At 48.6% G+C, this 23,980-nt stretch overlaps 1 protein-coding gene and 2 long non-coding RNA genes across 5 annotated transcripts in view; 1 reads left to right on the top strand and 2 right to left on the bottom strand.

The window, feature by feature from the left end:
• Window positions 1-850: 850 nt before the first annotated feature.
• Window positions 851-19,246, top strand: LOC135424633 (uncharacterized). The gene is made up of 2 exons (XR_010435294.1): window positions 851-1,291; window positions 18,371-19,246. It is a non-coding gene; the product is annotated as an uncharacterized LOC135424633 (long non-coding RNA).
• On the bottom strand, window positions 9,306-18,376 carry LOC135424636 (uncharacterized). Its single transcript, XR_010435296.1, has 2 exons — window positions 12,753-18,376; window positions 9,306-11,597 (listed from the first exon to the last, which is right to left on the bottom strand). It is a non-coding gene; the product is annotated as an uncharacterized LOC135424636 (long non-coding RNA).
• Window positions 19,247-21,017: 1,771 nt separating the features above from the next.
• Window positions 21,018-23,980, bottom strand: part of COPRS (coordinator of PRMT5 and differentiation stimulator) — a 141,881-nt gene continuing 138,918 nt past the window's right edge. The window contains exons 4-5 of one of the 3 annotated variants that reach the window (XR_010435289.1): window positions 21,779-23,476; window positions 21,018-21,132 (exon numbers count right to left, since the gene is read on the bottom strand). Coding sequence is in view for 1 of the 3 variants with exons in the window: in XM_064676069.1 (XP_064532139.1) it covers window positions 23,127-23,476 (350 nt within the window). In the remaining 2 variants the exon portion in view is untranslated. Of the gene's footprint in view, window positions 21,133-21,514; window positions 23,477-23,980 lie in introns of those variants that run through there. The other 2 variants (XR_010435292.1, XM_064676069.1) reach the window with 2 other exon arrangements.

Raw genomic sequence — 23,980 nt, forward strand, 5'->3', positions numbered from 1 at the left:
TGTGACGATGCTGAGCACACAGTGGACCCCCATACACGGGGCTGCCTTGTGTGGCTTCGGCATAGACAGGCAAAAAATTTGGTGCAGATGGCAGAGATGTGCATTTGTGTCCTGCTGAACCCAAAGGTTTAAAAGATAAGGCCTCTGGCTGCTAGCTTTGATTTTTTCACACATGAGCACACAATTACATCATGCATGAGCTCACAATTGCGTAATGCATGAACACACAATTGTACTGTGCATGGGTGCACAGCTACCTCATGCATGAGTGTGCTGTTATATCATGCATGAGCACAGTTACCTCATGCATCAGTGTAGAAGTCTTCCCAAAACAAGCAAAAAACTTTTTAGGGCCTCATAGCATCTTCCTAAAACACGTTTATAACTGAGTGTGTGTTAAAAAACTATACCATCTATGTATAGCTGTGCTCTGTGTCCAGGTGTTCATGGTCATACAGGTGTGCTCACACAGTCATACTGGAGATGCAGATGAAGAGATGCAGGACACAGGAGGTAGAACAGGAGGTCCTGTGACACCCCTATGGTATGGACAAGGTGTCTTTGTGGCCGCTTTGAGGTGTGCAGTGGAAGAGTGGATGGATGGAGAGCAGTGCAGGGAGATGTGTGGGGAGCAGTGCAGAGAGACATGCAGGGAGATGTGCAAGGAGCAGTGCAGGAGCAGTGGAGAGAGATATGCAGGAGCAGTGCAGGGATCAGAGAAGGGATGAGCGCAGGAGCAGCGCAGGGAGCTGCCGGCGGTGAGCACACGGTGCATGCAGGGAGGGGTGCGTCGCGGGGGGGTCCCCCCGGCTGACCCCGGGCTGGTCCCCAGGGTTCGCTCCCCCGGTGCCGTCCCGGTGCCGCTCGGCGGCCGGCAGGGGGCGCGCCCTGCCCTCGGAGGGAGCGGGGCTGCCCCGGCGGGAGGAGGCGGCGCAGGGAAGGGCGGGCGCGGCCGGGGCGGCGGGGCCGCGGCTCCGCTCGGGACACAGCGCCGGGCCGGGCCGGCGGGCAGGGCGGCGGGCGGGCAGGGCAGCCCGGCTCAGCCGCCGGAGCCGCCGGGCCGGGCTGCGGCGGGAGCTGCCCGGCGCAGGGGTGGGGACTGGCCGCTTCCTTAAACGGCGCGGGAGCGGCGGGGCGAGCCCGCACCGCCCCGGTGCGCGGGGCCGCGCCGACCCTCCCGGGACGCGGCCGCAACACGTGGAGCGAACTTTTGAGGGACGCGTGTCCGCGCCGGACGGGAGCCCCGCCGCCCGGGACCGCAACGCTGCGCGGAGCAGCTCGTCTCTCTCCGGTTTGATGGCTTTGGGTGTTGGATTTTGGCTTTTTTTTAATTATTATTTTTTTCCTTCTGCTTTTGGGTGGTTTTGATTTCCCCCCCCCCCTTTCCCCTACTTCTCCTGTGCTGCTCTTGTGTCGGGACACTTCAATCTCGCCGGGGCAAACGCAGCGTTTGAAAAGCCGAGAGAAATGTTGCAACGTCCCTTGTGGCAACGCATTTTATTTATTTTATTTTTTTTTTTTAATTTTGCCTTTTGCAAGGGCAAAGAGGAAGGGTAGAGAAAATCCCACCGTGATTAATATCGGTTTAAATACCCGTCTGCGAGCCGCTGGGCTGCGGGAGGCAGGCGAGGGGAGCGCGGCCGCCCGCCCGCTGCCGCTCCCCGCTCGGCTGTGGCTCAGCCCGAGCCCTTCCCGTGCGGAATCCCGAGGACCTGCGGCTCTGGGCGGGGAAGCGGCCGCGGGGCCCCCCGAGCCCCGTTCCCGTGTCCCCCCCTCACTCAGAGCAGGTAACGGAGGGGGCTCGGGATTTTCTGTCCGTTTGGTGTATTCGCTCCGCTCTCCCCGCGCACGAAGTTCCCGCAGCAGCGGGGTCGGGACCGGCGGTGCCGAGTCACGATGGGCGTCGGGGCCCGGCCCGAGGTGCGGGGCTGGGTCCGGGGCGGCTGCGGGAGCGGGGCCGGGCCGGCTCGCAAGTTCGGGGAGGGGGCGGCGCGGGTCGTGCCTGCCCCGGCCGGGGGGCACGGCCCCGCTCCGGCGGGGTCTCCGGTGGCCCCGGGGCGGGGGCTCTGCGCTGGCGGCGGGCACCGGCCAGAGAAAGGGGCTCAGTCAAAGATAGCGATGTGCAGTGGCCGCCTGCGCCTGATGGGCGAGCTGAGGGCTGGGTCTTTGCGGGCGAGATGAGAGGTTCGTGTCTTCAACTGGCCTACAAAGTCCCAGTTCTCGGCTCCCGGGACCTGCCGGGCGCGCAGAGGGCGAAGACGGAGCGCGGCGGCGGCGCTGCCGCTGCGCGGGGCCGCCCCGGGGGGAGCGAGTCCGGCCCGGGGACTCAGCAGGAGCGGGTCCGGCCCGGGGGTTCGGCGGGAGCGGGTCCGGCCCGGCCCGGGGGCTGTGCGGGGGCAGGAGCGGGTCTGGCCCGGCCGAGGGGCTGTGCGGGAGCGGGTCCGGCCCGGCCCGGGGGCTCGGCGGGCGCTGCTCGGGGCACTGCCCGGGCGGCTTTCGGGGACCGCGGCTCCCCCGGCGCTGGGGCCGGCGGGTGCCCCTGCTCGCCGCGGGCAGAGGACGGAGCTGGTTCTCCGCGAACCGTAAGTGTATTTTGTTTCCTTCCACCTCCGAAAGGGCCTGGAACGTGCGCGTCCCGCCGGTGCTGGCGGCCCGTCCCCACGGCGGCCCGGCCCCGGCTCGCAGGACGCTGTGCCCGGCCCTGCCTCGGCGGGGAGCGAGCGCCGGGTTTCGCTCCCGCAAGACCATGTGCATCCTTCCCTCCGCTTTCACTTTCAGAAAACACATCTGTTTTCTTTTTCCTTTCCTTTTTTTTTTTTTAATAAATCTAGTCACATCCATTCGGAGTGGCCGGGCTCCTGGGAATTCTCCTCTTACTCACCTAAGCGTTTTCACCCCCCACCCTTCCGATGTTCCCTTTTTTTTGTCGGATTTGGATTCGGCACACCACGCGTCTGCAGACACCGGTTTGTGCTCCTTCTTTGGGCACGGTGTATATACAACTCCGGGTGTGTATATTACTCTTGGCTTGTATAGCGTCGTATTTATAACTTCTGTGCCCTTCTGTGTTATGTTACATTGCATTTTAACTTCTTAGAATTATTTTGAGAGTCCTCATAATTTTTTTGATTTACGTAACGATGTTTTTACTCCTCTCTTGTAAAGTCAATGATATTGACCTCCAGTAAGGAAAAAGGCCAAGTGGCAACACTATTCTCATGGCTAAGGTCTATAAAAGCAGATGGAAAATTAAAATCTTCCTGTGTGTTTTTTTTGAGCCACTTAGAATTTCACTTTCCCTCTGATGTTTGAGTCTACATTCTGTAGGTGTGTATGCAGACTGCATATCATAGAATCACAACTTTTATACTCTGTTCCCATTAAATTTTTGCAAACAACCCCCCTTCTTAGTGCAATTTTCTGTTGCAATTGCCCATAAAAATAACAATATTTACTGTTTTACAATTAGGAAAAAACCACAAATACTATTATAGACCTCTGCCTACTTTTTTCTTCTCCACCCCCCTGTATCCCAACACTTGTGTGCAGCATGCTAACGTGTATTAATAGCTGTTGCTCTGACACACATCAGGACATACAGACCTTGACAGATCAGAATTGTTTCCCATGTTCAGTCCCTCAGGTGTCTGTTTGATTTGAAGGACAGTGGGCACAGTCAGGGCTTACTTGGGCCTGTTCTCTTCATAAACCTGTTCATAAAGTACTGGTTGGGAGCTTTCTTTGAAATCAAATTGTCAAGGAAAACTTTTTGCACATTTCTTTTCCCCGTATGCCCGTTTTCCCAAAGAACTCGGTCTAGTGGCCAGAAAAAGGAAAAGTATGTGAAAGTTAAGGAGTAAAGGCAAAGATACTGTTACTCTTTTAGGAGAGAACCCGTTAAAACCCGCTCTGCTGGCCTGTTTGCAGCCCTCTTCTCCCTGCAGATCTGTAGCTCTCAACGAAATTAATCTGCAGTGAAATCACAGAAATCTGATTCTAATCATCGGCCCTGGAACGAGTCGGAGCTACAAGAGGACGAGCATAGTGTAAAAATACTTCAGGCACGCGGGGCCGTGTCATTAACATTAAAACCCGATGGTGTGAACGGGGGGGGGCCGGGGAGCAGATTCCTCTGCCTCCTTAGCGTGCTCCTGCCAGCTTCTTGTGCAACTTCTGAGGTATCACTGGCAGGCAGCGATTTGTGGAGGTTGGTTGTGTTGCTGGTCAGGCTCCTGGATTAGCTGGTGGGCTAAACCCAAGTTTTGCCTTTCGTAGGAGAGTTCCTTAACTGTGCTGTGCTTTAGCTCTTGTCAGGTTTAACATAATCTGGATTTTTAATTTTTTTTTTCCTCAGAAACAATTTCATTTCTTCCTGCCTTTAAGTAACTCTGGCAAGTTTTGTTCCCCTGAAACCTATTCTGGAGCACTGTGTAGCATAGCTTGAGTTACTGTCTGTTCATTTGAGTGCATCAGTCAAGAGTCAGTGGAAGCCTGGCTTCTGGAGGGAGTGAGTGCTCAGCATTTTATGGTCAGCAGGACTTGTTAAATGTGTACTTTTGAGCTTCCAACTCCCTAGTCACTTTTAGATTTTTTTTTTTAGATGGCATTTGCCAAGGTGAAAGGACACATTTTTTAAGCAACATTCATCTGTTTGCACTAGTGTGGATGTAGTTGTCTATAGCTGCTAGAACTCTGCTGACAGACTGGCTGATATGAGGAATGTGGGGTTTTTTCTCCATTCAACTACATTATTAGGATTATTTAGATCGTAGCTGCACACCCTGCACTGACAGGCACTTTCCAACTTCTGTCTGTGCCCCAAAGAACATACAGTACAATGCAGACGCATTTCTCAGCATCTGTTTTACACTGTGGAGTTTAAACATTCTCTCTGAATTAGAGTTCAGGCTGGAAGGGAACATTCCCTCATGCCCCAAATGGCTTTTTGTGGGTCAAATTACAAAGTAAAAATATTTTATTTTTAAATAATATTGCTCTGAAGGCTGGGCTGGGGGTAGCCCATGGTTTAGCACTTTCCAAATGCTAAAGAAGATGGTTCAAGCTTCTGCTGCAAGTTGTGGACAAGCTCTTAAATTATTGTTTTAGCTCTGAGGCTTTCACAATGTCCTGTGCTCTCTGGGATGCAGATTCAATTATTCCCCCCCTCCCCGGTTAATAATGGGGCTTTGTTTTATTTTCACTTCTAAACTTTATGCCTCTCTTGCTAATCTTTCTGTGTGTACAAATATGCTTTCTTTGTCAGTCAGACTTGGCAATACTTGGGCCACACTAAACTAGTTCTGGGCAGTACAGCAAGGCTTTCTATTTATCAGGGCCTTTCCGGGGAAGTTTATTACACTGTAGGAGTGACATTTTCAGCCTTCTGAAAGAGTTGGTAAATATTTGGCAGGTTCTACTCCTTCAACAACAAAAAAAAAGGGCCATATTTTATCTGTGATAAGGCCTGAAAGAAAACTATCTAGGCAGAAGGGTGGGGTTCGTGCAGTTTATTCTTTGAATTGCCCTGAGTGAAGTCAAATGTTTGCCTGCAATTTAAGAACCGCTGTTCCTCTATGTTTGCAAATAGAGACCTTCGAGCCAGGGCTGTATTTTAAGTTGCAGGAGGGCACAGAGCAGAGCAAGTCTGCGGTGTCTGGGTTACAAATACATGTAAAAAGGGGCAGGTTAGAGTCAGACCAGGCCTGGTATTGGCTCTGTGGTCCAGTACAGACCTTTCACAGCAGCCTGGACATGCTTGTGTTAGAGCCTTGCACCCTTAGTAAGGACAAACTCTCAGAGGAGCGAGGCAGTGAGTGAACACCCAGCTGCAGACACTTTCCCCTCTGCTCTTGGCTCCATGTGCAGATGGCAAACCCCAAGCCCGGGCTGTGCTCTGTGCCAGCTCTCCAGCACACAGAAGCAAACCAGACGTGGAAGGGAATGTGCTTCTCCCTTCCTACTGCTGGCCCACTGGAGAAAATCTTTCCAGCTTATGCTGATTTCATCACTTCCCTTCCTGAGGACCCAAAAGGGACAGGTCCCAGAGGGGAGAGGAGGAGGGTAGGAGAGCCTAGAAGAGGCTGCAGGGTGGCTGGTGCTGGTCCACAGGCAGGGACGCACCTCTGAGGCTTTGGCTCCTTCCCGCAGTCCAAGTGACATCCCTGTCAAACAAAGACTGGTGGATCTGTGTGGTTCCCCAAGGCACAACACTGTCCCCTTTGCTGGTGTGATCTTTGCTTGGGAGAGAGGTTTCTGCTTGGGTTTGGCTGCTCTGGAGTGAGCAGGGAGAGGGTGCACGTGGTGATCCTACCAGGAGGATCTCAACTGCTCCGATCCCAAAGAGGGGAGTGTCCGACACTGGTGCTGGGAAACTCTTCCTTGCTGAGGGCAGAATGGGCCTTTCAGATCCCACCACCAGCCTGTGCATTCCCATGGGCCTTGGTGTGAGCCAGCAGTGGTGTGGAAAAGAAATCATGTGGCTGCAGACTGAAGGAAATGAGCCAGGGTGATGCTGGTCCAGGGACAGCTTCCTCTTCCCTGCATAACTGGTGAGCTATGGATTCATGGCATATTTCTTTAGCACTGAATAATCAAAATATTTCCAAGCATTGCTTGGTAGATTTGATTTGGGATAGACTTCTTGAATTTTATTTGGATCTCGGTTTAGCCTATCAGTTTAGGGGGCTTAGGCTGTTGGTTTTTCCCTTCTGTGGCAGCAGGCAACAGGCCTTTGTTCTTCCTGTGCTTTGGCAGAAAGTGCTTCCCGGTGTCCTGGACATCCCCGTGGGTGGATGATGTGCCCACACTCCATGGCAGCATGCAGGATTTCAGGATTTTCCCAATACAGGTTTGGTAGTGACACCACTTATAGGTCCAGGCCTGTAGTCTTGACTCCTAGATCGTGCCTGCTAATGTTGTCATTCATTATTATTATTATTTTAATTACAAAATGTCCCATCTGACCAAGGCTTTGGAGTCTTGCTCAGGCAGTTACTGGACAGTCGTGGTGTGGATGACAGACCATGGAGGAGTGAGGAATGCACACTGCTTTTGAGGAGGAAATGTTACCCTGAACTGTCCAGCCTGGTGAAGGGGTCAGTCCCGGATGGCTGGAGGCAGGACAGGGGCTCTTCCCATCCTTTTCCTGGTGAAATCTGATGAAATGAAATAGTGACATTCCAGTTCTTACAGCTGTTTTGAATCTCTATAAATGCACTTTACTTTTTTTCTTTTTTTTTTCCCTGTTCCAAGTATGGAATTTCCTCAAACTATAAACTTTGAAAGCAGATTTCATTCAGCAAAATCTCTTTTAAAATATGGCGAGGAACACAATTTAAACCACTTTAATTCAATCAGCAGCCTGTAGGAACTGCTCTACAGTGGCCCAAAGGCCTGCTAAAATTAGTCATGGTTTTATGTTTTTGGAAAAACCCTCTTTAGGAGTGGCTCTGTCGTTACAAAGAACGGGGCTTTTGGTTGCATGACTGTCAGTAGGGTTAAATTCAAAAATGCAAGTGCAGTAGTTTAAGGAATAAATTCCAGAAGCTGTTCAAGGCTCAGCTGCGTTACAGAGCCATGATCAGGTTGGGTTAGACTGAACTGCCATATACCAAAACATCTGGAATAATATCACATTTCCCCAAAGTGGAATTTTCTTTAAGAGCAGCAGCAATTGCTGATATTTGAGAGGGTGGAGCCAGCAGGAACCTGCGAACGCTGGAAAATGAATTAGGAATTTATAGGGTGAAATATTGAGACTTTGTCAGGAATCATGATTTTGATTATGATCTCTTGTTTAAAGCATCAGCTCATTCTGAGAGCTGGGACTTTCCAGGCGGTGGGGATCGGTCGGACAGTTTCGCCGTGGCCGGGAACTCGGCTCCTTGGCACTTGGATTTTCAGTCTTTTGATGAATTCCAGGGAAACAAGTTGTGGCAAACTGATTTGGAGCTTTGGAGCCAGAATATGCATGAAAAATCCTGTATGAAAAGAGAGATTGTTTCATAAAGAAGAATTTAAATGTCGTTCAGTTAAAATATGCTTGATTTAAAACTGTAAATGCAGTTTTGATTTTTTATGAAAGATAAAAGTTTCCTCAATTCTGGTGTTCTGAGTGTATTTTACACCTGAAGGATACCATAAAAGCAGACTTGAAATCTTAGTTGCATTTAAAGCTATTTTTTATTATAAAATCTGCTTTGACTACAGAGATATTTTGTATAATTGTGACTTTATCTGTTAATTTTGAAGGAAATATTTCTAGAGGAGGAAAACATTCCCATGCAAATATAACAGTTGTACAGAACCAGGAACAGAAAGGTGCTCAATCACAAACGAGCTTGCCCATTTTAATTTTCCTTGGACCATAAAACCAAACTAATAATGTAATTTGTGAAAAAACATAATCAGATATTTACAGTACCCATGTTGTGGATTATTCAGCAGTACCTTTGACATAAAGCTTTCAATATACTAAGAAGGTCTGCTGTCTTACACACCCCAGAACCAGTTTGAATCCACATTTTAAAAACTACTTAAATTAAGGTGGGTTTTTTTCTAAACTATTTCACTGAACAATGAAATTTAACTGAGTAACCTAAGCTGAATTTCTTAAATCTGAGTCTGCAGAGAGCTCCCAAAATGTCATCCACAATATTGTAACAAAGGAGCAGCACTTCACTGAATCATTGCACAGTGTTTGTAGCTGCACCTCCGAGTGCTACTCTGAGATCAGAATTACTCCAAGTCCCAGCCTAAATTTAGCTCCAGGATTCACAGACTGCACTCTCTTCACTGGGAGAGTCTGGTTCTCTTGCAGTGTATCTGAGCTAGTTTTGCATCTCTTTGGGGAATAAATTCCAGCCTGAATGAGAACATTCACACGGATTTATGGCATTGATGCTATAGGCAGTTGGAGGGGCTGTGAGCACTCAGCCTTTAAAACTAATACTATCTCTAGCCCCCTTCCAGGACTTAATTTAATTGCTGTATCAATGGCCATCAAGGGCAGTGAGACACAGTGAACCAACATTTTTTCTTTGCAAACATAGCAATAAGTTTCTCTCCTTCGAGTTCCCACCAGAATGAACTCTTCCCCCCCCAGCCCAGCCCCATGTGAATAAATGCACTTGTACAGCAAGTTGTTTCACATGCCCCAAATAAAAATGTAATAAATCCAGAGTAAGGAAAATGCTTATGAGCCAGTCTAAGGCTCATAAGGTGTTATGTAATACTAGTTACATAAAGTTTTGGATGTCTTTATACTTTTAAGGTACTATTGCCTACAAAAAGAACACAAACTGTAGTTTAATTTCTAAACATTTGATAGGAGTTTAATCTTAAAATACATAATTTGGGCTTGTAGATTGCCTACATCGCAGAATGAATTTAGAGCTCTCCAAAGAAACAGCAGCTGTGCCCAGTGCTAAATAAAACATCTCCTGCAAGCCAGTGGAGATCTCTTGATCTGCACCAGCCCAGGATTTGTCCTGTGCTCTAATTTTGGTGACTAGTAATGTTTTCAGACAAACAGCCACGAGCACTCTATCATTTCATAGCAGTATGTTCACAACTGTTTGGAAATTGTCGCTTTCAAACCTTTCATAACTTTTTTTAATTAGCCAGCTATCAGTGTTACAGTAATGCCAAATTAGGGTTAGTTGTTTGCAGACAGCTAGCAGGGTTAAGGTGCTTAAAAATACATATAAAGCAGGATTTCTGTAGAGACCCAGCTCAGTGGCCAGGATCTCATCCTCCCTGGGCCTCTCCTGCCTGTGGCCTGTGCAGTGCACAGGAGATGATGGGATCGATGTGGTGACTGAGCTCTTCCTCTCTTCTCTCCTTTCTCCCTTGAGTCAATCCACACCCTGAAGGAAACACTCCAGTGCAGGTGAAAGAAATGCAGTACACCCCAATACAGCCTCCAGACATAATCTCCCATCAGAATGATTTCCACAGCAACTAAAGATTTTCTTTTAATGAAATTTGCTACAACCTGACTATTCCAGGCATGGCTTTGAATGTAAGCAGCACTGCTGAGCTATTACCTGACAGCCAGAAACCTCTTGTTTGTTAATAGTATTTTCAGAAGGACAGAATTTCCCCTTTTCCCAAGCATTTCTTGTGCACCCCTTGCAGTATTGAACAGCAATCATAAATCTGGGCACTGGTAGAGCATTAACTGACAACATCTCATTCTCATTGAAGTGTCTCATTAGAAGTATCTGGCAAAATGATTCCTAATTCTCCTAAGATGGAGTTTGGTTAAACTTCATCAGTGTAAAAAGCAGGTCCTTGGTCTGGACTTTCTTTCAAGGCAGAAGGAAAGGGGAGGTGGCTCCAGGGTCGGGGTGTCTCACTGGGTGAGTTTACACCTGAGGATGGGAGAAGCACCCTCCACGTACAGCTCTTATGCCACTAACCAGGAAGCTTGTACAATCAGCTTTGAGTCACAGGTGCTTAATATTTCACTTAACCCTTTCAGTTAACTGTCAAGATTTCACTGAACTCTTAGATTTGCTCGATGGCTTTGGTGTGAGAGGTGTAAAACTTGCAGGTGAGAAGCTGCTCCTGTAACAGGTCACTGGTGGTCGGGCCCTGAGCACCCGCAGGCACCAGCACCAGAGTGTTCCTGCAGCATTCAGCAGTTCTGAACCTTGCTGTGCCTTTCTTTCAATCTCCATGGCAAGTGAATTGGGTTTACTGGGTTTCTCTAATCTGTTCTTATGGCTCTAAACTATCAGCAATTTTAAGGGCATTAGTTCAGCGTCATGTTGCCAAATCCTGCCTAGTTCAATTAATTACATTCAGCAAATGAGCTGTAAAGAGCTTCTGGATATATAGAGTTGGACCCAAACCCAGTGGGCACTTCCAGTGGTTATTGAACTTGTACCTGGCAATCTGGTCCCTTTAGAAAAACATTTCAGAGTTACCAGTGAGAAGTAATGCTGAAAGGAGAGAAAAAGTCGTGTAAATTCTCCCACACCTGCAGCACTAAGGTTGAGTTCCCCAGTAATGTAAACTTCATTTTCTGTGGAGGATTTTACTGCGTTTTCCATCAAAAAAAGCTGTAAACTTCCAACAAAAGACCAACATCTTAAGCAGAGAGCAATAAAAAAAGCTTGAGGTCTAGTGCTGCGAGAGGAGTGAGTGTACCTCTCAGGGAACTGTGGGGTTCTGTCTCTTCTCTGTTGTGCCCCAGTATCCAAAATAGGCACTTTTCATGAATGTACTGGCAAGGAAGAGCATGTGACGGGATTATTTAGGAGGAGCAGCCAAAACGTTTATCAATTATTGTATCTGTTTTCTTCCTCCAAGAGGGCTCCTCCAGAGGCACGTGCCTCCTCTCTTGTAACCAAACCCTCTGTGCTCTCCCTCGGTTGTTGAAAATCGATTTGCTCACGCTTTGCTCCGGTTTGAAGCCTCTTGGCTCGTTCATGTTCCATGTCAGTGTTCCTGGGGCACTCGGGGTGGGTGCTGCTGCCGTGGGGATGCTGGCACTGCACGGGGGTCACACGCCTGCCTCGAGAAGCCGCCCTGTCCGCTCCATCCCGGCTCCCCTGCGGGGGTTTCCTGAGGCATAAAAGGGGCAGTTGTTCCTTAAAAAAAAAAAATAAAAAAAAAAGTGAAGCTTTCAGGTCCCAGTCTCCTCTGCTTGCTCCTCCCAGGGGAATGGATGCAATTTGACCTTCCTAAATTTCTATGAACTGGGAGTAAGCCTTTGCTGGAAAGGTGGAAAAGCACAGTGACAAAAATGCCCAGGATCGTGTACGCTGGGGGTAATGAAATGTGAATTTACGTGACCACCCATAGCTGATGCACATTTCATGCTTGAGTTCTTCCATGCGATGAGCCCGCTGCTAGCAGGGGCAATAGTTTTAATTATATGCTTCATAATTGTTTTAGGACTTTGTACACTGCTCAGACATAAGGGGACGAATCCACAAAGTGTGCAAATGAAATTAATCTGAGTTCTTACCTGAAGTAAAACCTAAGCCTAATGCTTTTTAAAAGCTTGTAAATGGCAATAATTAGCTCCAGGTTTAATGCCAATACGTTCTGAGCATATACTTACTATTGTAATGCCCATAATCAATATTGGTGTAAACATGGGCAGAATAAGTCCAAAGTTTCTGACTTTAAAAAGTCAGAAACTGGACTTGGGGTGAATTCTTTAGAGCGTAGGACCATAAGAATATTCTTATATTCTTTCCACTTACTGGGCCTCAAAGAACTGGAAAATGGAGAGCACCAGAACACCTGATCCACTTAAAGCTCTGGGTCAGTAGCATGCTTAAGCACATGCTTAACTCAAAGCAAACGATTAATCACATCCCTGGTCCACGGAGTAATTAAACTTGTGCTCATGTACTTTGTACGGCGCAGTACCAGCCTGCAGGCAGTCTCTGAGTACTGGTGTGCCTGAGAAAGTGGTGAATCAGAAAGTGATTTTTGGCTGGAGTTCGAAAATGAGCTTAAAAGAGTGAGTTAGGCACCCAGAACTCATTAGATTTGAATAACTACGGAAAAGCTGGTCTTGTCAGCAGAGCTGTGTAAGTAGCAAGGTGTGGCCCTTTACCTCATGGTAATGCCTTAGTTTTGTTTGAAGAGAAATGATTTAAAAAACCCTTTCGCTCAGTAATTTCCTGCTGCTCTCCTATAACTTTTTGCTTCCCTTAATGCTGTCCAGACCAGACTCTGTTCCAGCAGAGCCCAAGCCAGGCAGCCCCTTTGCTCTGGCACTTCTCTCTTACCTTGCTGGTCAGAGCTAGGCAGGCTCAGAACTAACGGCAGTGCTGGCAGGCCGGGGCCAGCAGCGTGGCTGTTTTCCTGTCGGTGATCAGTCCAGGCACAGCTCTGTGGTAACACACTCCTCTGGGAGCCAGCAGGGATCTGTGCACTGCTGCTTGCCATCCCTCCACCTTCCAGCCTGCGTGGGCTTCTCCAGCACTGCTGTGCCCTGTGCCAGAGCCTTGGCTCACAGCTGCACCAGCCAGGGCCGTGTGCTGAGCGTGGTCCCGGGTACAACCATGGCCTGGGACTCCTGCAGCCAGTCCTGGACACGGTCTGACAGCATGAACCAGGGACCAGTACGAACAGGCTGTTTGGATGTGCCCTCCCCCTTCTTTTGGTGGCTGAGACTTTTAATAGGACAGCAGTGGCCAAGCTGGTTGGCCGTGCCCTGGTTAATTTTCTAGGAGCCACGAAGCCTCTTCCAGCCACAGCTCCTCCCCTGGCATGTTCTCCCCTTCCTGTACCCGTCCTGGTGCCAGCCAGTTTAGTATGTTAGTCATCACACCAGCAAGATCCCTTCTGAGTTGCTCTGGGTGTGTTTTGCCCACATGCAGGCGATCTGACCAGGCAGCACTGCCACCCTCTTCTTTGCCAGCCTGAGCCAGGTTATGGGCTCTTGCCACTCAAGACCAGTGTAATGTGGCAGCCTCTAGAAGACTTGTTGATGACTAAGTGTTTTATTTTATATACTTAAAGTCAGCTGCTTTAATTTGCTTGTTCTCCAAGGCTCTGTGTATAAATGCTGGTGAGGTCACCACAGTGAGCCAAACCAGGGCAGCATCAAACAGCTCCTCTTGGAACTATTGACTCCTGGGTATCTGAACAGTGGGAGGCTGGTTTGCAGAGCAGCTCCATGGAAAGTCTGTGTAATGTGTTTGATTATCCAACCTTGCCATTTTCAAAGGGACCCAGTCAAGATTAACAGGGCCTAAATGTACCATCTCCTAAAAATAACTCTGGCTTCCCAGCTCCTCTGCTGATGTTGGGAGTGGGAGAAAAAAGTGATGCTCCAAACTGAGGATTGCAGAGAAAGAGGAAATGTCAAACACACGTGGCCAACCCCACCCCTTGACAGCCCTGGAGAATGGGTGCTCTTCCATCAGTGCTCAGGTTCCTTCACTTTGGGGTCCCAGCCAGGGCACCCCCTGTGCACTGGCTCTCCCAGGGGACTGTGCTGGATCCGTGTGGATGGGAATCTCAGCCGGGCAGCTCTCGCTGCTGGAGACAGCAGCAATGGGGATGTTGGATGTTGGCTGTTCCTTGGCAAAGGGAGACACTTCCCGAATTTTCCTAATGTGTGTATTTTTGTTTTCTTCTGGGTGAGGGAGACGAATGAACCCAGCTCTCATCAGCACCTCTGGAGCCGCTTGGGCCTGCACAGGGACAGCCCAGCGAGGGTCACCATTCGTGCTGGCACGACCCAAAGCCAGGAGCTGCTGCTCTGGGTAACTGGCTCATGGCTGACAGCATTCCCCAAGCACAGGGTGCAGCTGGGCTGTGCCACAGTGTCTCCTGGGAGCAGGACTGGCTGGGAAGGATCCCAGTTCACTGTGCATTTGTTCTGTGCTGCACAGTTAATATTTTCTTGGGGACTGTCCATGTAATTTTCAAGATGGTGATCAGCCTTGGTTTTGAGAGAAAAACCTGAGCCGGCCCCGCCGGCCATGGTTTTTGGAAGGCTGCTCTGCCAGCTTTTCTCCAGAGAAGCTCTTTAGTTTCAGGGCCACGCTGCTATGGTTGTTTTCTCGCTGTTGTGTCCGCCGGCTCATGCACCTGGAGTCAGCTCCAGGTTTGGGAAGTGTACAGTCCCGGAGTCCTTGGAGGCCTGCTGTGTTTTTAGCTGCTCTGAAGGCAGCCCTTCATCTTTTCCAAGCTACATGGAGTCAGCACTGCTGCCATGTAACCCAGGGGCTGAAGCTCTTGTCCGGGCAGAGCAGGATCGGCAGCTGCTGTTAAAAGGCCCAGAATCTCTCCTGTGAGTGGGTGTTATTCACTTGGTTATACCAGTCCATTCCAGCTGAGGATCTGTCCCTTTGTTTTGTGCATGGGACAATTTGTTTTCAATTTTTGTTTCTGAAAGGAAACTGTCAAGACAAAATTCACACTTAAAAAAATTAAGGGAAACAGCCCTTTGTCCGTTTCTAACAATCCCCTTCGATGACTAAAGCTGGAAGAATTCTAGAAACTGCAGTAATTTTCTACCTTTGCTTTGGTTTTGTGTTGCTCTCGCATTTTCTGAGTTTCAGATCCAACACACCGAAAATACTAGAGGCCCAAATCACCATGTTAGGATGAGTGTAACCCAGAGATGTGTGCTCTAAAGATCAGAATCTGGTTGTGCTTTATCTAGAAGTGGAACTGGGACAGCAGGGAGCCGAGAGCAGCTTGGGCAGGATTCCCTCTCCTTGTAGCACACAGCCTCGTGCTGCCTTTGCAGTCCAAGAGGGAACATGTAAAGCCTCCACGAAGGCTGTTCCCTAGAGCAGCACACACCCATCCTCGCCGGGTTCTGCCAGTGACCCAATGCAAGGAAAATAAAATCGCGGGTGAGCCAGCCTGCCCAGGCACCAATCTGCAACAGCCCCAGCTTTTCCGTGCCCTGGCTGTGCTCAGCCTGCTCCTGGTGGGGTCCTGGCTGCCAGGGAGGTTGTGGTCTCCCTAGGGCAGGGGCTCCTCAGATTTTCTTCCATGATGGTACAGCAGCCAGTGCTGCAGGGACCTGGTCCTTGCCTGGGGCTCCTTCCAACTACAAAGACTTGTTTATTGTCAATCCAAGAAAAAAAAAAAAAAAAAGAACTTTTGAAAATAATAATAACAGCATGCATCTCATTTTCATTTTAGTCCTAAAAACTACTTGATGCTCATTACAAAGGAATTGATTCCTTAAATGAATGAAGCAGCCGTGAGTGCTGCTTTCAGTGTGGGACTGCTGACGCTCTGACTCATGCTCTGCTTCTCACAGGCTCTGGCTTTTATGCTTCATTTAGGACACCAACGTCATTAGCATTCAGAGGGCTGCTGCTTTTTTTAAAATTATTATTATACTGCTGTTGTAACTTTTTCAAAGAGGCAAATAATATTTGGATCTGAATCATGGCTCATGTTTTATTACCAGATCAGGGCACGGGGTTTGTTTTCCCTTGACTTGCAAGCCCTAGAAGAAATTCTAGATGAAAATAAGGTGTGGCTTTGTACAGTTCTGAGAAGGTTTCCGGGGTTTTTGGATGCCAGGTTGACTGCTACCGTGGAAAACCATCCCCTGTGGGATGGGTGAGGATACTGGTATGGTGGTGTACTGTATTGTGTGACTCCCCAAGCCTCAGAGTGGCCACACCAGCTGTGTGTGTGTCCCTGGAGATGGCACATGTGAACAGCTCCAGAGATCCCTGTGCTGCCACTCACATCTCACCTCACAGCATTTCAGAGACACTCAACCACTTTGTTCTTCACAGCCTGTAACCAGGAACTGGGGAAAGAATCCCTTGCTGAGGGATATGATGTGATGTTTTTACTGCAAAGGGGGGGTGGGGGGAAGAAGAAAAACCCTGAGAGCTTTTCTGAACTCCTGAACACTCTGAAACTCCTGAAAGCCCTCAGGCATGTCACAAAGTCCCTCTCAAGGGCAGCAGCTTGCAGGGATCCTTGCAAGCCCACCACGGGATGGGGCCCACACCAGCTCTCTACAAAAAGAGTTTATGGGGAAACAACAGAGCAGAATTGTGGGAATCTGCCTGTACTTTCTGTTGGGTCCCCTGCCATGAAATCCAAAGATCCAATAAAAGGGAAATGTTACTCCTTGCCCGAAGGACATGCTGGGCTGGGCTGGGCTTTCCAGGAGGACTTGTGAATGAAGGTTGAAAATTCCCAGCCAAATACCTGGCACCTTTTGAGCTGTAAATGTATAGATCTTTTTCAGATATTACTTAAGCTGAAAGTTGTTGAGAAATCAGTAGTAATTCCCTCATTAAAATCCCAGCTTTATTAATTAATTAAAAGCAACTGCTTCTGCAGATGGATGTGAGCTCTTCCATGGGGACTTGGGTGCTGTGGCTGAGCAGCTCTGAGTGCCCTGGGGAGCTCTGAGTGCCCCAAGGATCATGGGTTATGACACAGGAGTGTGGGACGTGCAGAGTCCGTCAGCCCTGGGGGCTCCACTTCTCCTGGACAAAGCAGCAGTGCTCACCTGAGAGCCAGTACCACAAGTATCTGCAGGACAAGGCATTCCTGCCTTTTGCCCTGGTGGCTGGGTATTCCAGGGCTGCCTGCAGATAGCTGTGCCAGGCTCTGTTTGGTGGCACTCCTCTGTTTGGTGGCATTCCCAGTGAGTGACAGACGAGCCATCTGGCATGACGCTGAAACTCAGCCCAGCCTTCGCTGAGGAGGAGCCCACAGGGATGACAAAGCACTTCCACACCTTCTGCTGCCGTGTGGGCTGGGCACTGGGACTGGGGTGTTCCTGGGCACTGGGACTGGGGTGTTCCTGGGTATTCCTGGGCACAGCAGCATGAGACAGCACAGTCATGCTGGAGAGAAAGGACCCTGCCAGACCCTGCCCTCGTAGGGACGGACTGAGCGGCAGCAAGAAAAATGAGGGACTTTCAGGGGCAGCTGTGTTTTACTAACCCAGTCATAATGCCCCTAAAAATCCTTATTGTTCTTGCAATGGTCAACTGTGACCTGCGGCACGGGGAGGCCTGGAAGGGAGCACGAGCACTCGGGGCTGGGCAAGCACGGAAGGGCAGGCGGCCGTCGGGAAGGATGGCTGGGAAGTGGGAGCAGGGTTTCAGGCTGGGCAAAGTGTTTCTGTTGGAGGGGAACTAAAAGGACGTGGTGTGTGACCTGTGGTGTGGAGTGTGTGTGCTCTGTATGGCGCTCAGGGCACGAGAACTGGAACACAAAGATGGGGAAACGAAACAATCCGAGTGCTTTCCTCCCCACACCCCCACCAGAGCAAAATACAGAGAGATGCACAACCCAACCCCAGAGAAACAGCCCTTACCCAAACCATTCCCCACTCCCAATTCCCTGTTTTACTCCTCCTTCAGCAAACTGTCCTTGCAGGTCTCTGCTCATGCTCCTTTCTCTGAGCTTTATTCCTGTTCTCCTTTCTCAGACCAGCCCAGGATGCAGTAATTGCATGCAAAGAAGCAGTTTGTTAAACAGAACCATAATATTTAATTATTTGCCATCTTTATGCATTCTAACACTTCATTTGCATTTCTGAGAGCTTCTATATGTTGAGTAAAAGTTTTTATTTTCATTGAACTCTGCAACAATGTTCAAAGCTTTTATCCTTTAATAACTCTACCCTAGGGTATGGATAGTCAAATTAGTCTGACCCCACAGCAGCAATGGGCCTTTCACACTGTCTGCTTGGATTACTCATTCATTACCTTTTGAAAAGGCTTTGTTTATGGCTTTTATGATTTTTATCAATTAATTATATGTTTATCAATTAATTCTGCTTTATATGCCTATGCCAGTAGATTAGATTAGAAGTGCATGCCTTTTTTTTTTTTTAAATTGGGTTTTATGGTTTTGGAGCAGGATTTACTCATGTGTTATTTGTCATTCTCAGGAGCATTTCAAGTGCTTTTCCTAAAGCTGAATTCTCTATAAAGGAGAAGTGACTAGAAACCCTGAACTGAGTCCCAGGTCTCGCTTAACTTTGTAAGGCACAGTGACACACTGAGGCTGCTCCACTTAAGGTATGGTATGAACCAGGAGCTGTGGAATGAGTGTTCACATGGATCATCCTGCCTGTGGAATGAGTGTTCCCATGGATCATCCTGCTGCAGCTATTCCCGAGCCAGCAGCTGCTGTGTAAGCAGAGCCTAAAAGACAATCCTTGCCCCAGTGACTGTGTGGCAGATAAGACAGACAATGGGCACCAGGAAGGCCCCTGGCTATCAGGGAAAGATGGATACTGTTCAACCAGCTGGGAACAAAGAAACCTGGGCTGCTCCAGGCCCCGCAGGACTGTCCCAGAGTGTCCTTCCCTGCCTGCTGGTTCCAGGAACGTGACACTTTGGCAACTGTTTGTGTCAGGACTCCCTGCTTTGACACCTTTGGTTTCTGAGACTGCCTCATTTCAGGAAACCCCAGGGCTCCTCTCCACAAGGATTTCCCCATCCAGCAGCTCTCATGTCTTCACTGGATAGTGAAATGAGATGGAAGGGCTTGAATGTTTCCTTGGCAAGATGGGTGGATGGAATTAGTTTAATCTGTTCTGATTCTGGTTCTACCAAGTCAACTGGACCCAATCACCTCCTCTGCTAACAGGCTGCAGAGCAACAGTCTACTGGAATATTCTTTGTGCTGAAAACAGGAAGATATGGAATGAGGGTTTGTAACTTTTTTGGATGACTTTCTATGTTGCAATTTTTACCTTTAATATCACCACTTTAAATAAGAATATTTATTTGTTGAAATAAACACATTTTTTGCCCTGAAATACTGGAATATGCCTCTACAGCTTCTTCCTACCTCAGCTCTGCCACTGTGAAGAGAACCCACTTGTGGATTTCAAAGTCAGAAGGATGAGCTGGAACCTCTAACAGAGGACGTGCACAGAGCAATTCCTGCAGTTCCTCCTGCAGCCAGGGCCCTGACGAGTGGATCTTCTCCTTACCTGCTCTAGGAAATCCTGTATAAATGTCTGACAAGCTCTTCCAGGGCTTTATAACTTTGTGTCTCGTTCCTTAAGGCAAGCTGCAAGTTGCCTGCTTATCCCATTCCATCTTGTACGGCCTCTGTGGATGGGAGCCTTCCAGAGTGTGACTGTACGTGGTGGAGAGGAGAGCACGGGGGTTTGGGGCTATTTTTATCTGATGTGTTCCCAAAGCAGCTCTCCCAGTTGCCACACTGCCTGTCAGAGGGGAGGGCTGGTGCAGCAGAGGTCTGTAGGGACACTTGGTACGTGGCCAGGGGATCACATGCAGGATCCCTTGTGCACATCCTGCAGTGGGATCCAGCCCTGCTAATCTCTCTTTAACACTTCAGGACATTCTCAGCAGACCCATGAATCCATTTCTCAGTGCCCAGGCTAGGCCACCAAGACTTCAAGAGCGAATCTGACTGGTTTTAGTTTTCTTTCTTTTTAAGATTCAGCATCACTGAGCACCTCCAATTCTGCTTGAAAAATAAAATACCTAGAATAAAGGCATTTGAAAAGCACATGCAGGTCATCATAGGGTTTTTTCAAACTCAGCCTCAGGTGATGCCATCAGCTTCTACTGCAGTTAAGCACTGCCCCAGACTTCCTTGAAGTTGGCATCCCCAGTCTGTGCTAAGCAGTATGAACATTAACAAGGCCCTGCTGAAATAAAACACTCTGGTACTTGCATGAACACACTGTTTCCTGAAAAACAGGTAACTGAACTACACCTGAGCCACCATTTGAGCTGCTTTTCACATCTTTGGAAGGTGCAGGGCATCCAAATCAGTACTGGTGTTACCACAGCCCACAGAGAACAGACCCGAGGCAGCAGAGAGCAAAGAGTGCAGGGTGAGATCCCAACAGGGAAAAGAAAAAAGAAAAGTTAAATTTCTCTTCAGGTACAAGCACTTCTGTTAATGCCTTGCAGGCTGTAAGGAGGCTCTCACTGCAGGGGACACTTGCTGAACTGCCCTGCACCATTACCAGCTGCTGTCAGGGCACAGCTCCTGTCCAGAGCAGTTTAATGGGGTACATTCAATCAAACAGAAATTGTATGCCAGCCACATACATGGAATAAAACAAGTGCAGGAAATACATGTTTCAGGTAAATTTGTTGATTTCTTTTTCTGAAGCCCCATGGTACTTTGCTGTAGTTTCAGATAAATAGCTGCTTCAGTGAGGAAATACAGTTATTTAGGCAAACTTTTATCATAATTTATACCTTTGATTTTCAGCAAGACTGAAGAAATCCAAGCTCTCAAGAAACCTGTAGCTTTAACAGGTCCTTATTGGGCTTTGTCTTTTTAATTAGCTACGTTTAACTAAGAGAACATTTGCAGGCATTGGTGGAAAAGAAACTGCACCTTCTCCAGTGGGATGGCTGGGCCAGCCTGCACATGAGCTGGACCCTGTTCTGGTGCCCAGTTTGTATTTCCTGGGCTTCAAAGGTTGATATTTGGTAGTTTTTAAAGAGGAAAAACCAGAACAACCCCCCAGCAAAGTGAGTAGACTTCCCTGGGCCACAAACTCATCAGCTGATCTAGGGCAGTGTGACTGTGCCTTTCTCTGCAACATCAAGCTCAAAAACTTTATGTCATTGGAGCAGGATTTGTCTCTTAACCTGGAAGGCTGGCAGTCAGAAAGTCCTCTCTTTACTGAGGCTGATGCTGCTTTACATGCACCTTAAGGGAAAAAAAGAAAAAAAAAAAAAGAAAAAAAACCCCAAGCTGTTTCCTGACTATTAAAGAGAGAAGGAAAAAAATTCATGGTATTCTAGGTAAATAACACAGTTGGGTGTAATGAGTCAAATCCCACACTATCATTGTCAGTTGTCCTCTTGGCTTTTTGTCATGGTGCCCATGACCTGACTCAGTGTGACAAAACCTGAAGGGGTCCCCGATGACTCATGTACCTGCAAAACCTCCCCTGTACTTTTAAGTTCATATTCCTGTAAACTTCACTTATTCTGCCTGTAAACTCAGATTGGTTCTTTAAGCTCAACAGCAGAATGTTCACAGACAAAGCATGCAGAGAAATTCAGAGATGCAGCATCCAGTTTGTAAATCAGGGTACCAGCAGGCCCATGGAGCTGGGCATGATGCCTTTATTTATTAGTCTGCAATTAAGGGAAGGTGATGAAGTTTCCTCTGAACACCCCCAGGCCCCTCAGGCTGCTCACCTGCCTCATGAGAGAAGCTGAGTGGTACAAGGATTCACTGTGCTCCTGAATCTGTGGAGGAGCAATTTGTTTTCTCCTTAAACTTCCTGTGACTTTTGCCCAGCATTCTTAAAGGAAAAATTAAAGACTTAGTGGTTCCTACAGCCTACCTGCAAATATACTCCTACTTCCACTTCTGCTGATTCATTCACTTCTCCCACAGCAGACTGACATCCTAATTAGTGCCAGCATATCCAAGAGGCATTTTCAGTCATCATATAATGAAGTGGAACAGAAAAGGACCAGTGACCCAGTGGGGCCCAGTGCCATTGCACAGCACAGGTCTGGCCCACCAGTGTTGGCACAACAGAGGTTCCACATCCCCACATCCAGTTACAGAATATTCTGGTATTTATGCCTGGTGCCACGGATCTCGTGCTGTGTGCAGTACCGAGGCTTTTGCTCCATGACGGATGAGAAGCAAATCTGTGGATCCCAGCGTGTGGACTTCAAAGTACTTACAGCTCACGCTTAATTGGGGAAAGGAAGCCAAAGGAAATCATGTGCATTGGAGTCAAATACCATTTTTAGGAGTGGGAACTGCCTGTGTATTTCACCAGTGATTAAAATAGCCAGGGATGAAGGCACACTCTTGATTAATGGTCTCTCTGTGAGCTGAGGACACGTCCTCCAGAGTCTGGCCCTCCTGAGAGACACCCCTGACGTGCCGCTGGGCCGAGCTGGGTTTAAAGGTACAAGCAGGAACTGGTTGGTTGGCTTTTATCATCCTTGCTGTGGATCAGTTATGTCTGGTGGCTTGAATGATTATCTCCTACGTCCAAAGCGTGTGCTGTGTGTCAGTAGCTCTAACCCAACCTGGGCCAGGGAGCAGTGCTGCATCCCTGCAGCCGTGTTCCCATGGAAGGAGGTTCCTTGAGCTCTCCCTGGCATGCTGGGCTGGTGCTGCAGTTGGAACAAGACCAACCAAATGATTATTTTAAAGCCACTCATTTTTTCTCTATTCTTGTTCACATTTTGTGACTCTGCTGCTTCTTAAACCCCTGCACGTCCCTCTGGGCAGTGGCAGCTAAACTACTGAGTAGTGGCTTTCTCCTGATAGAGAATCCTGTGGGACACATGGAGGTGAGGGGTCGAGACCTTGACTCTATCCTGTCCCCATTACAGGACACAGCTGGGCAGCTCAGGACCAGCTCAACCCCTTTAGCAATCCCTCCCAGCCAGTCTCAGTGGGGTACGGCAGCAGGGCTGGCACTATCCAGCTCCCTGATTATTTGATGCCAGAGGGGATGCTCCCCAGAGCTCCAGGAGCAGCTGTGAGCGGGCTCTGAGGGTTCTGGGGAGGGCTGAACCCCCCACAGAAGGTGAGCTGGGGGCTGCTCCACACTCCACCCTCTCTCCCTGTGTGGCAAAAAGCACAGGCTTAACCTCTGCGTGCCTCCCACCCCGGCTGAACCAGAGATAGGAAACTCTGGCTGTCTCAATGGGTTTCTGCAGCACTTAATTGATTTGTGCTGCTAAACACCCCGCAGTAAATGAGTCCAAGGTGTTAAAGGAGGATTCGTTAGTGGGAAAGATCCAGCTGAAACACAGCTTAGATAGGAACCATGTGTGTGCTGGGACAGAGTGCACCCTCGCCCTGTTCCCACCCCTGGCCCTGCACAGGGGGATTAATGCTTCACGGAAATGCTGCCTTGTTTTCAGGCCTCTGGCTTGTCCTGGAGCATCCCCATGGTCCGAATGTCTGGTGGGATTTGCTGCTGCAGGAAGGAGCCCCGAGTGGCACCAAGGAATGCCCCGTTCCAGCCCCGTGCTGACACCACTGGTTTGCACATTAAGGGTCTCTTTTCCTGCACAGAGACAACAATACAAGGCATTGCTGTAAGAACAACTTGAAAAAGACACAAATGAGGAGCTTCTGGGAATTCCTCAGGTTTTTCCAGCTGCAGAGGAGGGTGAAAACTGTCAGCTACAAAAATATTATAGTTTATGCTGTTAAACAAATCATCATTTGTCAACAGGTAGCTGAATTATGTCCAATTCCGCTGGCAGAGGCAGAACTGATTTTGTTCCCAATGCTATTGTATAGTTAACAGCTGGCAGCAAACTGGCAGTGAAGGCTGTGCTGGGCTGATAAATAACCCAACAAGCCTCACAGCAGAAGTATCTCATGGAGCGACTGCAGCTCACGCTGGAATGTGTTGAACAAATGCTTGTTAACAATCTATGCACAGGCAGGGAACTGCTTGATGAAAAGGTACTAGAAAAATGTTATTTAAGACACAGATTTCCTCGGGGTATCAAAAGAACAAACCAGGTTTTAGGCCTAAGAACACCAAACACAGCAGCAAAGC

The sequence above is a fragment of the Pseudopipra pipra genome, chromosome 19, assembly GCF_036250125.1.
Source record: "Pseudopipra pipra isolate bDixPip1 chromosome 19, bDixPip1.hap1, whole genome shotgun sequence".
NCBI classification, from domain to species: Eukaryota; Metazoa; Chordata; class Aves; order Passeriformes; family Pipridae; genus Pseudopipra; species Pseudopipra pipra.